Here is a 17,535-nt window from a genome sequence, read left to right as displayed (position 1 = left end):
ATTTGCAATTGCTGCTGCAATTCAGGACCAGAATGAAAGACTGTCAAAACAACATTTTACAACAATTGTAATTCTATTGCACAAAATGGAGGGGATGTGAAGGGAGAACTGGCCTGTCTCTGTCAAATACCTGTCTCACAGAAGTAGGGAGTTCTGGGGACCGGCGCTTATTGCTCCCTAGCCAGGATCCATTTTAGAAAGCCTGCAATGAGTGAGACAGTAGTGGATTGTCTTCAGTACAAACATATCTGAAGCTCCTTTATGTGTCTGCCTTGAACAATCTCCAAAATCAATTTCCTTGTAAGTTAAGTCAGGAGATGACTCAAGAATTGGATCGTAATACATTTTCTGAGGACTGACAGAAGGAGCAAATTTACATGAAACCTTTTTTCTCTGGAGTTTTCCAAAAGAGAAGGTAAGCTTTCCTGCAGTGCTCTCCCCAACACCCAGCTCTAACTGGGGCTGACCTGGAAGGACAGAGCTGTGCAGTATGGCAGAGCTCAATGTCAAACGCTTTTGCTACAAGGTGGTTTTGGAAGGTCTGTATCTAGAAAGGCTCTTCTTGAGGTTGTGTAAAACCCCCATGGTTAGACCACAGCAGCGCAGGCATAGGTACCCAGTGCAGTCTCTCAGAGCAGATGGGGAAAGAAAGAATTCAACAGTTTAGTGCCCTGTGGGGCTTCTAAAAAGTACAATAATAGATAGAAGTAATGGAACAACAGCTTCTTGTGTTTTGTTTAGGGAGATCTGTTTCTTGTCAGCAACCTCTGTGAGAGCATGGAACCATATGCTCCTGCTGCAGCTGTGTACCTACATAGCTTACAGTATAAAAAACCACATATATCATATACACTGAATGCATTGGAGGAAAGAAGAAAAAGACAAAGAAACAATTTCTGAGGTGTGCATGAAGAACTTTTCTTCCTTTTGTCAGTATTTGCCATTTTAATTTTTAAAAAAGAATTATAATAAGCGGACTTGGAAAAATGCAATTTTTTTCCCCAAGAGCAGCATTTTGACTAAAATGACTCTCCTTTTTTATTAAAATTATATTGTCTCATGACACCACATTTCATTTCATGTTATTCAGTATTTATCCAGTGAACTATAAATAGAATAATAGACCTATATTGTTTTTCCCAGGCAACTTCTCATTAAAAGGCACTTACTTATCATGATATATCAAAAATAACTCAGACACTACCAGAGTGCATGCATGACTACAATAAAAGATGTATGCACTTTAAAATAGGTAATGAACACCTACCTAAATGGTCATAAAAGTGTCTTTTACAAAAAATTAACTACAAGCCATTATACTTGGTTTATGCTGTTTACTCTGGTAGTCTTTCACACCCAATGTTTGATAAATAGAATCACAGAATAGTTTGGTTTGGAAGGGACATTAAAGCTCATGTAGTTCCACCCCCCTGCCATAGGCCGGGACACCTTCCACTAGACCAGGTTGCTCAAATCCCTGCTCAGACTGGCCCTGAACACTGTCAGGGATGGGGCATTTGCCACTTTGGGCAATCTGTTCTAGTGCCTCACCACCCTCACAGTAAATAACTTCTTCCTTATAGTTAAACTAAATCTCCCCTATTTAAGTTTGAACCCACTGCCCCCTGTCCTACTGCTACAGCCCCTGATGAAAAGTCCTTCCCTGGCATCCTGTAGGCCCCCTTCAGATACTAAATCATAGAATCACAGAACAGTTAGGGTTGGAAAGGACCTTAAGATCAGTAAGGGCAGGGACATCTCACACTAAACTATATCACCCAAGGCTTCATCCAACCTGGCCTTGAACACCACCAGGGATGGAGCATTCACAACTTCCCTGGGCAATCTATTCCAGTGCCTCACCACACTTACAGTAAAGAACTTCCTCCTCATATCTAACCTAAACTTCCCCTGTTTAAGTTTTAATCCATTACCCCTTGTCCTATCACAATAATATTATAACCTTAATAACTTAACCACTCTGTGCTTCCATGAAGATACTAAAACCAGGGTCTTCAATGCATCAGTGCCTGCCTGAGCACACACCTGTTCACCTCATCTCCTCACAGTGACAGTGAGACACGCTTGCCTCCTAACACACTCCCCGCACTCTCAGGTGCTCTCACACCAGCTCGTACCCCCAGGAGCCCATCAGCACGGGAAACGGCGGGGCGCAGCCGCGCTGCAGCCGTACCCCTTCTCTTGTGCAGCTCCCAGTAGACGGAGAGCGTGCGGCTGCCAGCGCCGCCTGCACCCGCTAGCTCGGGTTAGCCTCCGAGGCGGCCCGCCTGCAGCACAACCTGCGCTGGGCAGTATGGGCCCGGTATCGCTGCGGCCCCTCCCACCTCTCCCCGTTACACCGCCGCGCAGCAGTGGGCTGGGCTGGGCTGGGTAGGGGGCGGGACTCAGGTGACGGACGTTGCCTGACCGCCCGCCGGCTCGGCGCTGCGTTACCGGCGTGCGGGGATGACGGAGGCGGAAGTGGGTCGGGGAGGATGTAGCGGTGCTGACAGCGGCTGCGGTGCCGCCGCCGCGCTCTCCCCGCCCCTGCAGCCAGCTGGCGCCGCCATGGAGGTAAAAGGGCGGCAGGCGAGGATGAGGAAGGAGGGTGGGAGGGTCACGCAGCCGCCGGGGAGGGGGGGAGTCGGTAGCTGGGGAAGGGGGCGGGGGACGCACGACCTTGGGCTGTAGTACGCGGTAGGTGCCCGCCAGGCCCTGTCCTCCTCACACCCCGTTTTGTGCGCAGCCCCCCCAGCGGCGGCCGTTGGCGCGGGGCCAGCGCCTCCTCCGCTCCTGCCCGCGGTGCGGTGCAGCCCCGTTGGGCGGCTGCGCTGAGAGAGGGTACGATGGGCCTGCGCAGGGGGTGTGAGTGGGAATGGGCGTTCTGGTCCCGGCCTGCAGCACTGTAGGCTCTGGTGCGGGCTCCAGGGCTTGCTTAGTGCCTCTTGAGAGGAGGTGGGGATGTCATTCTGTTGGCACGGCTGGGGGAGATCAGCCGGTGCCTAGTCACAGGAAGAAACACTCGGATGACAGTCAATGTGTTGCGTGGTTGCTCTTTTAAAGTACCCACTGGTGAATAAGCGTTCCTTTTCTGCTGAGATGATCTCATGTATTCGCAGTATGTCAACTATGAAATGCCTCCCAACACAAGCAAGTAAAATTACTGAAGTATGTGTAGCTGTTAAACACCAAGGAGTAACTCACCCGGGTGGTGAGGCACTGGCACAGGTTGCCCAGAGAAGCTGTGGATGCCCTCCCTATCTCTGGCAGTGTTCAAGGCCAGACTGGACAGGCCTTTGAGCAATCTGGTCTAGTGGAAGGTGTCCCTGCCCATGGCAGGGGGGTGGAACTGGATGAGCTTTGAGGCCCCTTCCAACTCAAACCATTCTGTGATTTTATAATTCTGTGGCAGTTTCTGAGCTGTATGCATTCTAATAGGGGTTTAATACCTTCACCGGCTTAAGTAATAACAACTCAAAAGAGGTTTTCATGTTACTTGGTATGAGTAGAGTTGGTGGTGTCTAAAAGTTGCATGCTGCCCAGAAAGTCACTATTCATAATGCTCATTACTGCCACAGTTTGCATCAAAGTCTAATATATTTTATGTATGTATCAGGCTTTCTAGGAGTATGTGAAGCCATTGCAAAAGTAAGGGGTGAATAGCAATTAAAATACACAGAACATGATAAGCTGGCTTAAAACACCTTAGTGTAGATAAAGTAGATTTTAAATTAAATATGTGCATGTATATGTGTGTGTATATATATATATATACGTATGTATTGGTAAAGCATAGGAGCATACCCTGGTTTCAAAATGGTTGAATGAAAACTTGCAGGATTCAGTGCTTAGAAGTGTGCTTACTATCTGCTGACTCACATCTCAGATGCACCTAATCAATGAAGATATCAGGATTTTGTATTAGCTCGGCTTCCTCATTGTTGTTTAATTCAGATGGGTGAAACATTCTACGAGCTTCTTATGGTTTATATTACCAGAACAGCAAACCTTGGTGTGTTGTGTGATACGTAGTTCTGCCCTTCTATGTATTAGCTTACAGGAGAGTAAAAGTAATGTGTAGATCCATCTGACCAAACTGTAGCATGAAGAGACATATGCTATCATTTTCTAAACAGTACATACAATTTGTTATACTTAATTATATTGTGGACGCATACTGCTTGTAGGGACTGTTTTACTAACTGCAGCACTGAAGTATTAAGGATGTAAATGTTGACGCAGCTTTGCATAATAGGGAAATCCGAAACTTAAATTACATAGGTTTTGGGTTGGTTTTTTTTCATACAATATTTATATTTAACAAGCACATTATTTTCTAATAAGTTTCTTTTTGCCATCTCAAAAAAACAACACAAAAACAAACAAACCCCAAAAGCCTCAAGCCAATGTGATAGAGAGAGAGAAAACTGTAACTGCGTTAGTCCTTGGTCTGTACCTGAAGTCATATTTCTGATGACCTTTCTTATTATCTGTATCAGCTGTTCTCTCGAAGTTGTTAGTGATTCTCCATTCTAGCAGTGTTTAGATCCAGTTTCTGTTATAAGGTGGGTTTTTGTCAGAATAGAGTAGCCAAATAAATTAAAGGTATGTATATATACATACTTAGCTAAATAAATGCAAACACTAGCTATATAAATCCACAAATTATTATATATACACCCCTTCACTTTTGTTCAGACATACACATACAGCCTAGTAGGAGGGCAAAAGCAGTGTAAAGGTCAGCGCTTAGAAATGCAGCACTTAATATATTGGAAGTGTCTATTCCATTTTCCTTTGCCCCATCTCTTGTTACATGTCTTTCTTCATGTTCCTGAATATAGGTAAGCATATCTCATAAATCACTGTAAAGTAACATAGTCTCCCATATTAGATCTGTGGAATTTTACAGTAGAATGCATTATGCATGTATGTTAGAGAGGCCAGAATTTACGGAGCTTTTTCAAATATGTGTCAGGCCAGGACTTCTAGTGCTAGCCAGTGTGGTGTTCTAAAGAAAAATAGTGTGGAGGGGAGAGTTGTTTTATATTTTGTTCAAAAGAGCCTGGACTTTGCAGAGTGTTTTCAATTCTGTCCTTTAGGCTAACAATTTTAGTGATAACTAGTGGAATGTGTGTTTAAGAAAGAAAAAAAAAAAAGAAATTGAGGGGTATATATGGATGAAAGGTTCCCAAAGTTTGACTTAACTGCTGCTCCTCTATGTGGTTTTTCTATTCATGACTTTTTTTAATGAGTCTTTTAAGAACAAGATACTGAATCATGCCTTTGTAACATCTTGTAAACAGAATGCTTTTTGAGTAGTGTATCAACTCTAGATGTCAGTTTGGTAATGGAATCTTAAGATCAGATCATACTGGTTTGGAAATCAGTAGTTTTCTATTCTGCTGTTGTATTATACTAATCACAATATCTATCTATCAGATTTATTTTTTTTACATTATCCTTTTGACTAGTCCTGCAAATGTGTTTGGGTTTTTTTCAAGCTCTTGTTATATTTGGTTTTTCTTGGTGTTTGTAGCTTTTGGTTCTTTCAGTAATCTTACATTCAAAAGTTCAGTTATTGACCATAATGCTTTAATTTGTTATAGGTTCAAGATGCTGGGCAAGAGATGGTGGCGTCTTCTGTTACACCAGGATCAGGCAAATCAAAGGTAATCAGCCCTCACAAATGTCATTTATTTGGATAGCAACAATTGAAAGGGTTCCAGCTTAGCCTGCAAGCTGTGACTGATAGGAAGACATACAGGTATTTTTAAACAGTTCCCTGTGTTCTGGACTTCTTAAAAAAAAAATTATTTACAAACACTAGGCAAAAGTGTTTTGAAAAATATATGGGGGGGAGAAAATTCTCTTATTGATATGTTCACTTCCTGCTATAATATTTTATAAAGTATCAGTAGCATGCATTTTTGGCAATAGTCTGTTTCATAATGTGCACGTTAATGTTACAGCATACTGGTTTCAAGACATTGTTTAAAGTATATCACTGAATTGTAACCCTTGCCAAGTGAGTTTCCCTGTCTAACTGATGCTGCCCACTTCTGTGTTCTAGAATGATTTTTAAAAAGTACAGTGTTAGAGGTAGTTTTTGTTACTGCTCTGGAAATAACAAAATTTGATAGCAGTACAGCAGTAACTTAGACTGTTCTTTCAAATGTGTGCTAAGATAGTTTCTTGTCCTAAAATTTAGCTCCTTGAAGTTGAATGCTAAAATGCCCTGCTTTCTGTTTATCTCTGGATTAGAGGAAGCTGGTTTCTCTAATACATACTTTCTTAACAGCTGGACACATTACCCAAAGAAGATCTCATCAAGTTTGCAAAAAAGCAAGTGATGCATATACAGAAAGTGAAGTCAAGATGTACAGGTATCTTAATGGGAAGAAAACAGTTTCTGTCTTAATACTTGATAATATTGGATCTTTTCAAATATCAATGAATATTTTTGCTAGGTAGATTTAAATGCTAGTTTCATTATTTTTTTGTGGGAGGGTAAGTACCGAAGTCCTTTAAGGAAGGGAAGAAAAAGAAGCATTGCTTTTGTCAAGTATTAAATTAATTCTGATCTGGCAGTGTGGCATGATGGAACAGCGTAGTTTGTGGAAGAGTTGAAATGGGACTTGTCATTGCCTGTTCCATGTATCAGTTGCAGGGATACCTGTTGCTTTTCAGGAAGCAGATGGAAGGGGGAATGTCTCTGACAGATTTTTGCATAATTAGTACTGTTGTAGAGTAAAATGGCTTCTTTAAAATGGTTAACTACATTATATTTGATCATTTACTGCTTTAACAAGAAATTGTAAAAGTATCAAACAAAATTTTGTGTTAACCAACTAAAATTATCCTGTGTAGATCTATGCTATTCTGTGCTGTTCTTCTCCTCTCTGCCGTGCCTTTTTGTATAATGGTCCACTCTTTGGACTTTCCCTGTGTCACTTCTCCTTGTGTGGAGTTACAGTTATGCTGACTGTTGTAGCTTCCCAGTGAAACAGTAAGGATAAGTTGGGTTATAGTAGGCCTTTCCTGAATGGGATTATTCATAAGATCTTGTTCTTCTGCCTGATGCCTATTTATAGAGAGCCAGTAGGAACTGAATATCTTTTCTCTGGCTTAAATTGATCATGAAATAGAAGATAAGATCATCATCAGACTGATTTCTGTCTGTTGTCCCTCTACCCAAATAAGGAAGTTCTGCTTCCTTAGGGAATTGTACTAAATGTCAAGACCTGAGAAGTAATAATCTCTTTCCATTAGCCCCTTCTGTCGCTCAGTAAAAAAAAACAACCCAAAACTGATGAAATAAAGGATGTTTCTGATTTGAATAGGAGCATTGTTAGGCACGGGATTTACATTTAATTTGCTGCTGTGAAGGAGCACTGATTCATGCTGTGAAATTTCTGTACTTTTTTGTTATTTTTAAGAACTAGAGAAAGAAATTGAAGAGCTCAAATCTAAAGCAGCTACTGGAGGAGGTGATTATATTATTCAGGTAGGAATACGTGGTGGATTAATGCATTACACAATATTATCTGAAGTAAATATACAGAAATTGATAAATAGTAAATAGCTTTAAAACTGTTATTCCAGTTGAGTGTAATAAATTTTTGGAAATTCAGGACTCTTCCTAAACCCTCTCTTTTCCTCCTTCCTCCACTTTTCATAAAACACTCGATTTTGTGAGGAATAGTACAGAATTGTATAACTTTCTCAGCAAGATTTTTTCCTTGTGTAGCTGATTAAACAGGCTTTTGTTTTAGAATGTCCACTGTGGAAAGACTTTGGCCATTTAGAAAACTCCTGGGACAGACATTCAGTGAGATCAGAAACCCATAATTAAAGTTGCATGTCACAAGTAATACTTCGAGAAAAGTAACAGGAATTTTTAAGTGGCAAGAACATCTGTCTTTCTCAAAGTAAGGGTCATAGACAACATATGGAAGTAAAAATTGGTAGAGAGGAGGAATTTATCAGCTGGGAAATTGTTTTTAATCATTTGGATGGAGATTTCTTTTTTACAGAAGGGGAGCTCCCACCACCACCTGGTAATAAAATATGAGCTGATCAGAAATACAGTTTTGAACAGAAACTATTATTCAGCATCATTGTTTTAGTCTAGCTATTCTAGATCTGCTAAGGTTAGATATAAGGAGGAAGTTCTTTACGGTGAGGGGTAAAGCACTGGAATGGGATGCCCAAGGAAGTTGTGAATGCTCCATCTCTGGTGGTGTTCAAGGCCAGGTTGGACAGAGCCTTGAGTGACATGCTTTAGCATGAGGTGCCCCTGCCCATGGCAGTGGGGTTGGAACTAGATGATCTTAAGGTCTTTTCAAACCCTCACTGTTCTATGATATTCAGGCTGAAAGTAATTTTTAAAATCAGAGTCATTCTTTTAATTGACAAAATCATTTAAGCATATGCAAGTTCCTGCAGTTTGCAAAAAATTATCAAGCTTCCAATGTTAGGAATTCTTTTTTAAGTGATCTTTCTCCCTTAAATTAGGCTCTCACAGAAAGACTGGATGTTGTACTTCTGGAAAAAGCTGAAACTGAGCAGCAGTGCATAGCTCTGAAAAAGGAAAATGTTCAGAGAAAGCAAGAAGCAGAGGTACTGAAATGAGCAATAGAACATTCCTAAAATATTTCAGAATTATGTTTATTTTTACTGTTTAGCTTTACTTGTTGTGTATTTCACTTTCATTTTAATCTTTTCCTTCCCTTGTCTTTTTTACCTAAAAAAACCCTAAAGGCTTCATATGTTAATGCCCATGTTCTAAATTTCTTAATTTATAGTTTTTAAAGGAATGACTATAAATATTAAAAATTTTATATGCACCAGCTAGATCCACAGCTGTTAAAAAAGAATTCAGTCTGTGCATTAGCTGTCTACATACATGACAGCTTCAGTCAGATCTGTCTTTCCATGGGAAATACAAGGTTTCAATTCAGGTATTCATAGGAAGGAGCCTGTCAGCCAAGGCATCTATATTATGTCAGTAATCTCAATCGATAATGAAGTCAAGAGTGGATTGCTTGCAACTGATGAACATTGTTATATTCCAGATGCTTGAATCTGGTACACTAAAGGCAATTTGGTCTTTGATACATTATCAGAATAGTTGCTAAAGCTGAAATCTGTCATGACCATTTTGTGAAGTTATGCTAGTAAACATGATTTAAGACTTAGTTTTCCTTTCTCATTATACATTCTCATTCGTTTTTGTCCTCTCTGCAGTGTCTTCTGAATTGAGTTGTCCTAATGTAGTTAGATATTTGAAACCTAAAGCAATCTTTAAAACTAGGTACTTCTATTCTGTGTGCAAAATTATCAGTATTTAATAACTTGCCTGTTTTTTAGGCTGCAGTGGCTAAGACAGAAGAATTGCAGAAGCAACTGGAGCAATCAAGTACTGACTCTCTGGAAGAAATAAAAGCTCTGAAGAGGGAGTTAGCAAATGCACAATGTAAACACAATGAAGATTTAGCAAAGCTGAAAATGGAATTAGAAGAACAAGAGAAGAAACAAATGGGGCTGATGGAACATATTGAATGTCTTAGTGATAGTCAAAAAGAAGTTAAAAGATTACAAGATGATGTCCAAAGAATTAAATCTACTTATGAGGAGCAAATTTTGTGTCTGAGAAAGCAGTTGGAAACTGTGAATGAAGACAAAACCAAAGAAGTGACAAATCTGCAAGAAACTGTGAAAAGCAACTCTGAGTGTTACCATAATGAAATAAAAAATCTGAATGAAGAACTTAAAAAGTTAAAAATTGCCCATCAGGAAGAGGTGTCAGGATTGATGCATCAGGTTGAAATAGCATCTAAAGAAAATGAAGAAAAGCAAAGTCAGATAAATCAGTTACAGCACATTTTGGCAGAGGAGGGCTTAATAAAAGAGAAAAATGCGAAGGATGAAATATGTGGTAGTACTGACCAGCGTGAATATGATTTGGAGCAGCTGAGAGAAGTCTTAAATAAAAATGTAGAAACCAAGGTAGTTATAGATGCACAAGAAGAACCTTGTGTAGAAGCGACAATGGAAGAAAAGGTTAGGCAGCTGGAGCATAGTTTGGAAGAGCTCCAGTCCCAACATACTATATTAAAAGATGAGTTAACTTACATGAGTAATGTTAAACTAAAACTGGAAGAGGAAATCCATCACATAAAGGATGAGTACTTCCGTGAGAGGGAAGACTTGGATTTTAAGATAAATGAATTGCAGCTTACTAAAGAAGACTACTGTTGTGCAATTGAAAAACTAAAATTGGAGCTTCAGGCAGCAAGACAGCACTGTGAAACTGCTGTAAAAGAGCATAAGTTCGAGACTCAGACTCTGAAAGAACAACATAAGAGAGAAATTGCTGAACTAAGTGAAACTTTATTATCTGGTTCTGAAAAAGAAAAGATGGCATTAGTTTTTGAAATGCAGGAACTTAGAGACCAACTTGAAAAACTAACTCAGGAGAAGGAAGAAGCAGTGTCCAGTTATAACAGCCTGAGAGAAACAATGGAAACTCTACAGACTGAACTAGGGGAATCTGCTGGAAAGATCAGCCAGGAGTTTGAATCAATGAGACAACAGCAAGCTTCTGATGTGAGTGAACTGCAACAGAAACTCCGGGCTGCTTTCAATGAAAAGGATGTTCTTCTTGAAACTGTGAATCGCCTCCGGGAAGAAATAGAAAAATTGTCATCTAATCAGCCAGATGTAGAAGAACTTAAATGTAAAATTCTTAGTCTACAGGAGGAGAAAAACACAATAACAAACTCCATTGACCAAAAAGAGACTGCTGTAAAAGAACTGGAGAAGAAGATTATTTCTCTTACTGATCAAAACAAGGATTTTTTGAATGAAGTGAATTGCTTGGGTGAAGAGAGAAAAACCCTTCAGGAAAGGTGCAAGCAAGAAGAAGTTAAAATTCAGGAACTTCAGCAAGAAATAGATGTTGCTAACCAGTACAATACTGATCTGAAGAAAAAGGTGGAAGAATTAACGGAGAGACTGAACGAAACTTTAACTAAGAAGAATGAAAATGCTCAAATGCTAGAGCAGCTGGAAAACCAGATTGAATCTCTGATGCGTGAAAGAGAGAGCCTTTCATCTGAAGCATATACTCTTCGTGAGGAAAATAAGAAAATAACTCATGAAAAAGGCAAATTGAGTGAAGAGCTAGAAAAGATTACCTCTGAAAAAGATGGTTGGTTGGTGCTGAAAGAGCATTCTGAAAGCTTAGAAAAGAAACTACAAATGATGACTGCAGAAAAAGACCATATATCAACATTACTTGAAAGTGAACAAGAGCACAGAACCCTTGTGAGAACTCAGCTGTACCACTTACTTGAGCAAGTGGGGTCCAGTGTTTCGAGTTACAGTGAAGAGTGTGATTCTCTTAACTTGTTAGAAATTGCAAATGAATACGTGTCCAAACTAAAAGAGCAGCAGTGCCTTGCTCTGCAGAAGGAGGAGGAAGTTCTTCATTTGCAGCGGGAAGTTGAGAGGATAGAGGAAGAAAATGCAGCTCAATACACAGAACATAGATCCCTGATTCAGGATTTGGAAAAAGAAAAGGAACTCTTGAAAGAAGAATTGGAAGAAGTGTTGGCTGAAAAAGAAGCACTTCAGTGTGATCTCCAGGAGCTGAAGAATGCCAGTGAAAAAACGAGGATTGAAAATCAAGATCTTTTAGCTAATACTGAAGAGCTTACTCAAAAACTTGCTTTTTATGAAAGTCAAATACAAGAACAGCAAAAAGGATCAGAAAAACAGGACAACTTAAATTTCATTCTGGAACAAAAGGAAAGTGAACTTAGAAATGTGAAAGACGAACTGAATTCTCTAAAGGTTATATTTTGTTATTGAAGTATACAGACTAATCCTCTAAAGTCTTCAGAATTAAGGTTCAAAAAATACTTTCAATTCTCTTTTTCTTCTTTTTCTTTTTTCTTCCCTTGGCCTGAAAGTGAGTTTCTCTTCTATAAATATAACACGTTTCTGAGTTTCCTAGCACCTCAAAATCTCCTCCTTTCCCCCAGGAATAAGCAACAAAACAAAAGCAATCATAATGATCTGTTGACAAAAGTTGCTTGTATTTCAACCTCTCTTCCTATCAATACCCCTCAGTAATCATTTAACTAGATGGACTAACCGACCTCGTAATCTTTCATCTCTAACTTTCTGTGGTTCCATCTCAAACAAAACTCCCGCTTGATCTGCACTATCTACTCCTAACTTCAGGTCCTGGGAATTGATGATTATGTAAAACTGACAGCTGCAGAATTAGTGGTCTCCCTTTTTGTTTTTTTTGTCCTCGGACAGGATGGCAAGCAGCTGTTAAAAGGTTGGAATGTTTTCCTTTCATCATAATTATGCTTTTCAGTTACAAAGCTGATACGAAATTGCACATAAAGAGTTTCTTGTTAGTAAGAATGTAGACATAGTCCAGCTGTAGTGAAACTTTTGGTGGCTTGTTAGGGGAAAAACATCACAAAGACATTTTTGTAATACTTCTTATATCTTTTGTTTATAATACAGAATTCAGTGGAGACAATGGCTGAGAAAACTGATCAAAAGTCTTCAGTAGCAGAGCTTCAGGAAAAAATTGGTATCTTTCTCACTGTTCTCTTTCATGTAAACAGTTTTGGGGTTTGGATTGTTAGCTTTTGTTTCTCTGCATAATTGTCCTGTATTTCCTACAGCCAAGGAAGGTGAGAAGTAGATAATCAATGCAACTTCCTACAGTATTCTTTCCATTAAGGATTTAAAATGTTGTTAGCTATATTTCTTAAGGTCTTCCTGTGTGCATATGTCTGTAAATGGTGTAGTGGATTTAATTTTAATTTGTAAATATGGGAAATAATTGTGTCAATAAGAATCCCTAAGGCTGCCAAGAAGAGAGGAAAGTAATGCTTTGCCGAAACTGCTGTTGCCTCATTGCAGTTATCCTAACACATTAGAAAGGAAATGGTTCAGAGTTGTTACAATTGTATGTAGAGTAGGCAGGAATATGGCTCTTGACATTAAGTGTTATGGAAGCCTCTGAAACGGGGAAAGATTGTCTCCAAGCTGTCTATGCGGCTGGATGTTTTGGCTTAAATTTAAATGCTTAACTGAATTAAACATCTAAACATCTCCTCCTGCTTTGTATTTTATCTTCAAGTCATGCTTGTATTTATGTTCTAGTTGAACTTAATTTCAATTCTTGGGGAGAGAAGAAGTGAGGCATATTTTTCTCTTTCTCATTTATTTATTTTAGGAAGGCTTGAAAAAGAATCGGCAGAAAAAGGAGAGAAGCTAAATAAAATTAAGGTTGTTGCTGTGAAAGCAAAGAAAGAATTAGATGCCAGCCGAAAAGAGGTACCCTGACTGCTTCCTCATATGAAGAACATTCTGCATGTGGGGTTCTGTTTTAATGACACATGTTTCTTTTTAAAAAGATGCAGACTTTGAGGGAAGAATTGGAGTTGGCTCGGTCAGAAAAAGATCAGTTGTCTGCTTCAATGAAAGATGTCATTCAAGGAGCTGAAAGCTATAAGGTAAGAGTAGTACTATATTTGCAAAAGACAGTTAACAGAAAAAAACTTTGCTTTTGAGGCCTAGTTTGTGTATATATATATATATTGCTATTTATTTGCACAAGAATGGCAAAAGAAGTTGTGTCAGTGCAGTTAAGTACCGAAGTCTAGAAATGTAAGGTTCTGGTAGCGGAGCTGTGTGGCTGCTGTCAGAAGGGAAAAAGGCACTTCCTTTCTATTAGGTGGTATTTTAAACCTTTCAAATCCAGCATCATACATATGAAATAATATTGCTGAGGCAAAACATAAATTCTTATGCGTTCTTCAGAGTATGTTGAATTTGTGATCAGTTAGGAAGTCCTTAAGTGAAAAAGACATAAACTAAAGATTCCCCAGGAGCAAGTCTTGGAGAATGTTTCTGGGCACATGAAGCAGAAGGAGGTGACTAGGGACAGTCACCAGTGATTCACCAAGAGTAAATTGTGTCTGATTAATCCTGCCATGATAAAACAGTTGGAATTGTGGATGGTAGAAGAACAGGGCCTCTCACTTACCTTGTCTTCAGGAAGGCTTTTGATCCTCTCTCACAGTACTCTGGTATCCACACTAGGACTTCATGATCTAAATGGGAAAACAACTGAATGGGTGCTTAAAAAGCAGTTGCACGATTTGTCTGAGACAGTGGCAATTAATGGCTTGTACTAGATGCTGGTAGCAAATGGTGTACCAAAGGGGTCTGTGCTGGGATCTGTCCTGTTTAACTTCAGCAGTGATCTGGAGAAAGTGGTGGAGTACACATCCATCATCATTAAGGCACTGGAACAAGTGATGTGCAAGGCTGAGAAATGGCTCGGTCTGGAAAATACTTGAGAGGGACCTAATAGGAGCCTTCCAGTACCTACAGAGACTTTACCAAAGGCATAGAGTCATGTTATTAATGGTGGTGCAAGATGAGAGACAGTAGTCCTAAATTGAAATGAGAGATTCCAACCAGGTGCATCGCCCTGTTTTTGCCCTCTGAGGATGGTCGAGCTTTGGAAGGTTGTTGCCAGATAGGTAGTGCCATCTCTATCCTTGGAGGCAGGTCTTTTCCAGGCAGGAAAGACCAGACTGGAGAAAGGTCTGAGCAAGCTGTTTTGATCTCAGTACTGACCTTGCTTTAAGCAGGAGGATGAATGTAGACCTCCTGAGGTCTTTTCTGACCTGAATCACTTTAGAATTTCAAGAATTGAAAAGCATTTCTCCAGAGCCTATGACGAAATAATAGCTTTAATTTAATTCTGATATTCCAGTGTTGCAGTAAGACAACTCATATGCTGAAATATTAGGAAGATAAGTAAGCATCTGAGATATAGAATATGCTTATGCAGTGTATATTGTAAAAAATGATGGATTTGTGTTTGTATGTGCTAAGAATCTTTTGATAGAATATGATAAACAAGGAGAACAGCTGGATGCTGAAAAAGGCAGAGCAAATAATCTTGAACATCAGCTAGAAGACCTCACAAGACAGCTACAGGTATCATCCCAGCAGGTCAGTTCCGTATGCGATTGCTACTATGTATAGTTTTGTAATCTTAAGTGTGTATTGAATAGTGACTTGAAAGTCAGGGTTTAGGTTGTTTGGTTTTTAGTTTTTCAGCATCTGGTATTCTGTCTAGGCTCTGACAAAGGTAAATATATCTAGAATGTCTGGCTTTTTCAATAAGAAGGTTTAGTTTACCCCAGGTCAACTCACAGAAAAGAGCAAGTGATCACCTCTGGCTTGGTTTGGCCATACAACTCTGCTACATCTACCAGATATATTAAAAAAAAAAAAAAGCATCAAACTTACATTCTGTCGCTGGTTTCACATCTACATACACTTCTCATGAAGTACAGCATCTTTAGCCGTTTCACTGGTTTTTGGGTTTTTTCTTCTGTTTCTTAGACAAAATGTGGTTTTGTTGTTTAATAAACTGTGTTTAAACATACTAAATTAATTATGGGGTTCTGCATCTTTCACAAGGATGAGACTTCAGGATGCATTGTAGAGTGCTATAATGGCATTTGCAAGAGTCTAAGATAGTAATTAAGCAGCTGTGAGATACATTTTTGTAAAGCTAACTGCAACGAGTATGGGATTTAGGATTTAAACTCCCAGGCCCCATGCATAATTACACTGAATATCCACCTAGACCACAATTTCCTTATACGTGGAAGCTAGTAGTGAATAGCATAGGAAGAAATGGCAAATAGTAGTATGTATTTTGCTGATTATGCAGGCCTTGAATTTTTCAAGTTTGTTATGAAGTATGTTGTAAATAAAAGCACTGATTAGGTAATTAGCAGCTTATTTCACTTATACTTCATTCTTAATCTGCATTATAGAGGCTCTGAACAAAGTAATCAAATTGTGCTAGTAACTTTAATTTAGCCTGTTTCTTAGTATGGTTTAAAACAGTTAGATGGAGAAGATTTGCAGGAATGGGAGTTGCATAGAAATCAGAGTTTGTGTTTTAGATATAGACAATATCTTAGCTGAATTTGCATGCAATTTTGACAGACTACGTTTTTATCTTTCCACTATGGTTATTTCAGCATGATCAGTTACGCTCCGCTAATGAAGACCTCCTGGCTCGTGTTGAAACACTGCAACATAATGCTAAGCTGCTGGAAGCTCAGATACTGGAGATACAAAAAGCCAAGGCAAAGGCTGACAAAGAACTAGAAGCTGAAAAGCTTCTAAAAGAACAGAAAACAAAGGTAGTATTCTGTAGAGATGGTGCATGAGCTAAAGCATTGCTTTCAGTGAATGTGGCTTCTGTTAGACCATTGTAAACTGTAGTTTTTATAGAACAAGTTCTATACTTTCTCTTCTTGTTACTTGACTCAGTCTTTTTTTGAGGGCTTGATCTGTTCACTGAAATAATTTTGCAAGGCTGTCACTTAGGGTAGGCTGGGGATGACAGAATGTAAAAAAACACTTCATAATTTGGGGTTTTCTTTGGTCCCTGGTCATTTCCTAAAGCAAACAAAAATGTAATCAATTATCTCTGTACAACCTAAGTGTGTGTATGTAAGCATAAATAGAAGCTGACATCTATTTTGAAATTGGCCAGCATAATTGAGAAGGATTTAAATTTCAGGAACATAGTGGTGCTCTCCGAGAAATGGAGGAGCTTCAGATGCAGCTTCAGAAGGAAAAGAAACATCTGCAGAAAACTATGCAAGAACTAGAGCTGGCCAGAAAGGTAGAGTTGCTGTTCATGTTAATGCTTAATGGACTACCAAAGATTTTGGCCCATTTTGCTGTGTTGAATGTCTCTCTTTCTGTTCTGAGGATTTGAAAGGCAAGATTTGCAAAAGCAAAAACATAAGGCTTTTACCCCTGGTTTTATGTTTGGAGACCTGATGTGTACTTTTGGGTTTATTGGGAGGTTCGTGGGGGTGTTTGGTTTGGGGAATTTTGGTTGGTTTGTTGGGTTTTAATTTTTTGTTTGTTTTAGCTTGGGTTATGTGGCCTGTCATCAGTTGAAATAGGGATAGCATTCAGATGTCTGGAGTACTTGTATGGAGCACTATTCAGAAACTGCCCTTGTAAGGACTAAAGATTATAGGAACTGATATCTGCAAAATACCTACTGGTAAAATTCTTTAAATCAGCAACAAGTTACGCAAAGCTTCTGGTTTTTGTTTATAAACAAATTATTTACTGAGGATATGGAAACCTGATGGATGGGTGCTGCTCGTGGATATTGGTAGCTATAAAGGTTTTTTTAGATGGGTAATACAGTTTTTTAATAAAACTAAAAAAATTAAATCTTAGCAGCCAAGGCAGATAGTAAGCTGTAACTTCATTGTGTGTAATTTGCAGGATGCTCAAAAAAGTACACTGATGGATATGGAAATAGCTGATTATGAAAGACTAGTAAAAGAACTTAATCAGAAGATCATTGATAAAGACAGCAAAATAGAAGATCTTGAGCAGGAGACAGGGATTCAGAAACAGAAGCAAGAGACCCTA

At 39.1% G+C, this 17,535-nt stretch overlaps 1 protein-coding gene across 3 annotated transcripts in view; it reads left to right on the top strand.

Annotated features, from left to right (window-relative positions):
- Positions 1 to 5,609: 5,609 nt before the first annotated feature.
- The window catches only part of GCC2 (GRIP and coiled-coil domain containing 2), a 26,307-nt gene continuing 14,381 nt past the window's right edge, over positions 5,610 to 17,535 (top strand). For 2 of the 3 annotated variants that reach the window (XM_034074394.1, XM_034074395.1), the window contains exons 1-12: positions 5,614 to 5,672; positions 6,302 to 6,386; positions 7,440 to 7,507; positions 8,518 to 8,622; positions 9,373 to 11,859; positions 12,550 to 12,619; positions 13,271 to 13,371; positions 13,452 to 13,550; positions 14,944 to 15,063; positions 16,110 to 16,274; positions 16,658 to 16,762; positions 17,386 to 17,535. The exon at positions 17,386 to 17,535 is cut by the window's right edge and continues 13 nt beyond it. In XM_034074394.1, coding sequence (XP_033930285.1) covers positions 5,631 to 5,672; positions 6,302 to 6,386; positions 7,440 to 7,507; positions 8,518 to 8,622; positions 9,373 to 11,859; positions 12,550 to 12,619; positions 13,271 to 13,371; positions 13,452 to 13,550; positions 14,944 to 15,063; positions 16,110 to 16,274; positions 16,658 to 16,762; positions 17,386 to 17,535 — 3,597 coding nt within the window. In that variant the 5' untranslated portion in view covers positions 5,614 to 5,630. Of the gene's footprint in view, positions 5,673 to 6,301; positions 6,387 to 7,439; positions 7,508 to 8,517; positions 8,623 to 9,372; positions 11,860 to 12,549; positions 12,620 to 13,270; positions 13,372 to 13,451; positions 13,551 to 14,943; positions 15,064 to 16,109; positions 16,275 to 16,657; positions 16,763 to 17,385 lie in introns of all 3 variants that reach the window. The other variant, XM_034074396.1, reaches the window with a different exon arrangement.

Source organism: Melopsittacus undulatus, chromosome 2 (assembly GCF_012275295.1).
Source record: "Melopsittacus undulatus isolate bMelUnd1 chromosome 2, bMelUnd1.mat.Z, whole genome shotgun sequence".
Classification (NCBI taxonomy): domain Eukaryota; kingdom Metazoa; phylum Chordata; class Aves; order Psittaciformes; family Psittaculidae; genus Melopsittacus; species Melopsittacus undulatus.
The sequence above is the reverse complement of the archived record's forward strand: the minus strand, read 5'-3'. Positions and strand labels throughout refer to the sequence as shown.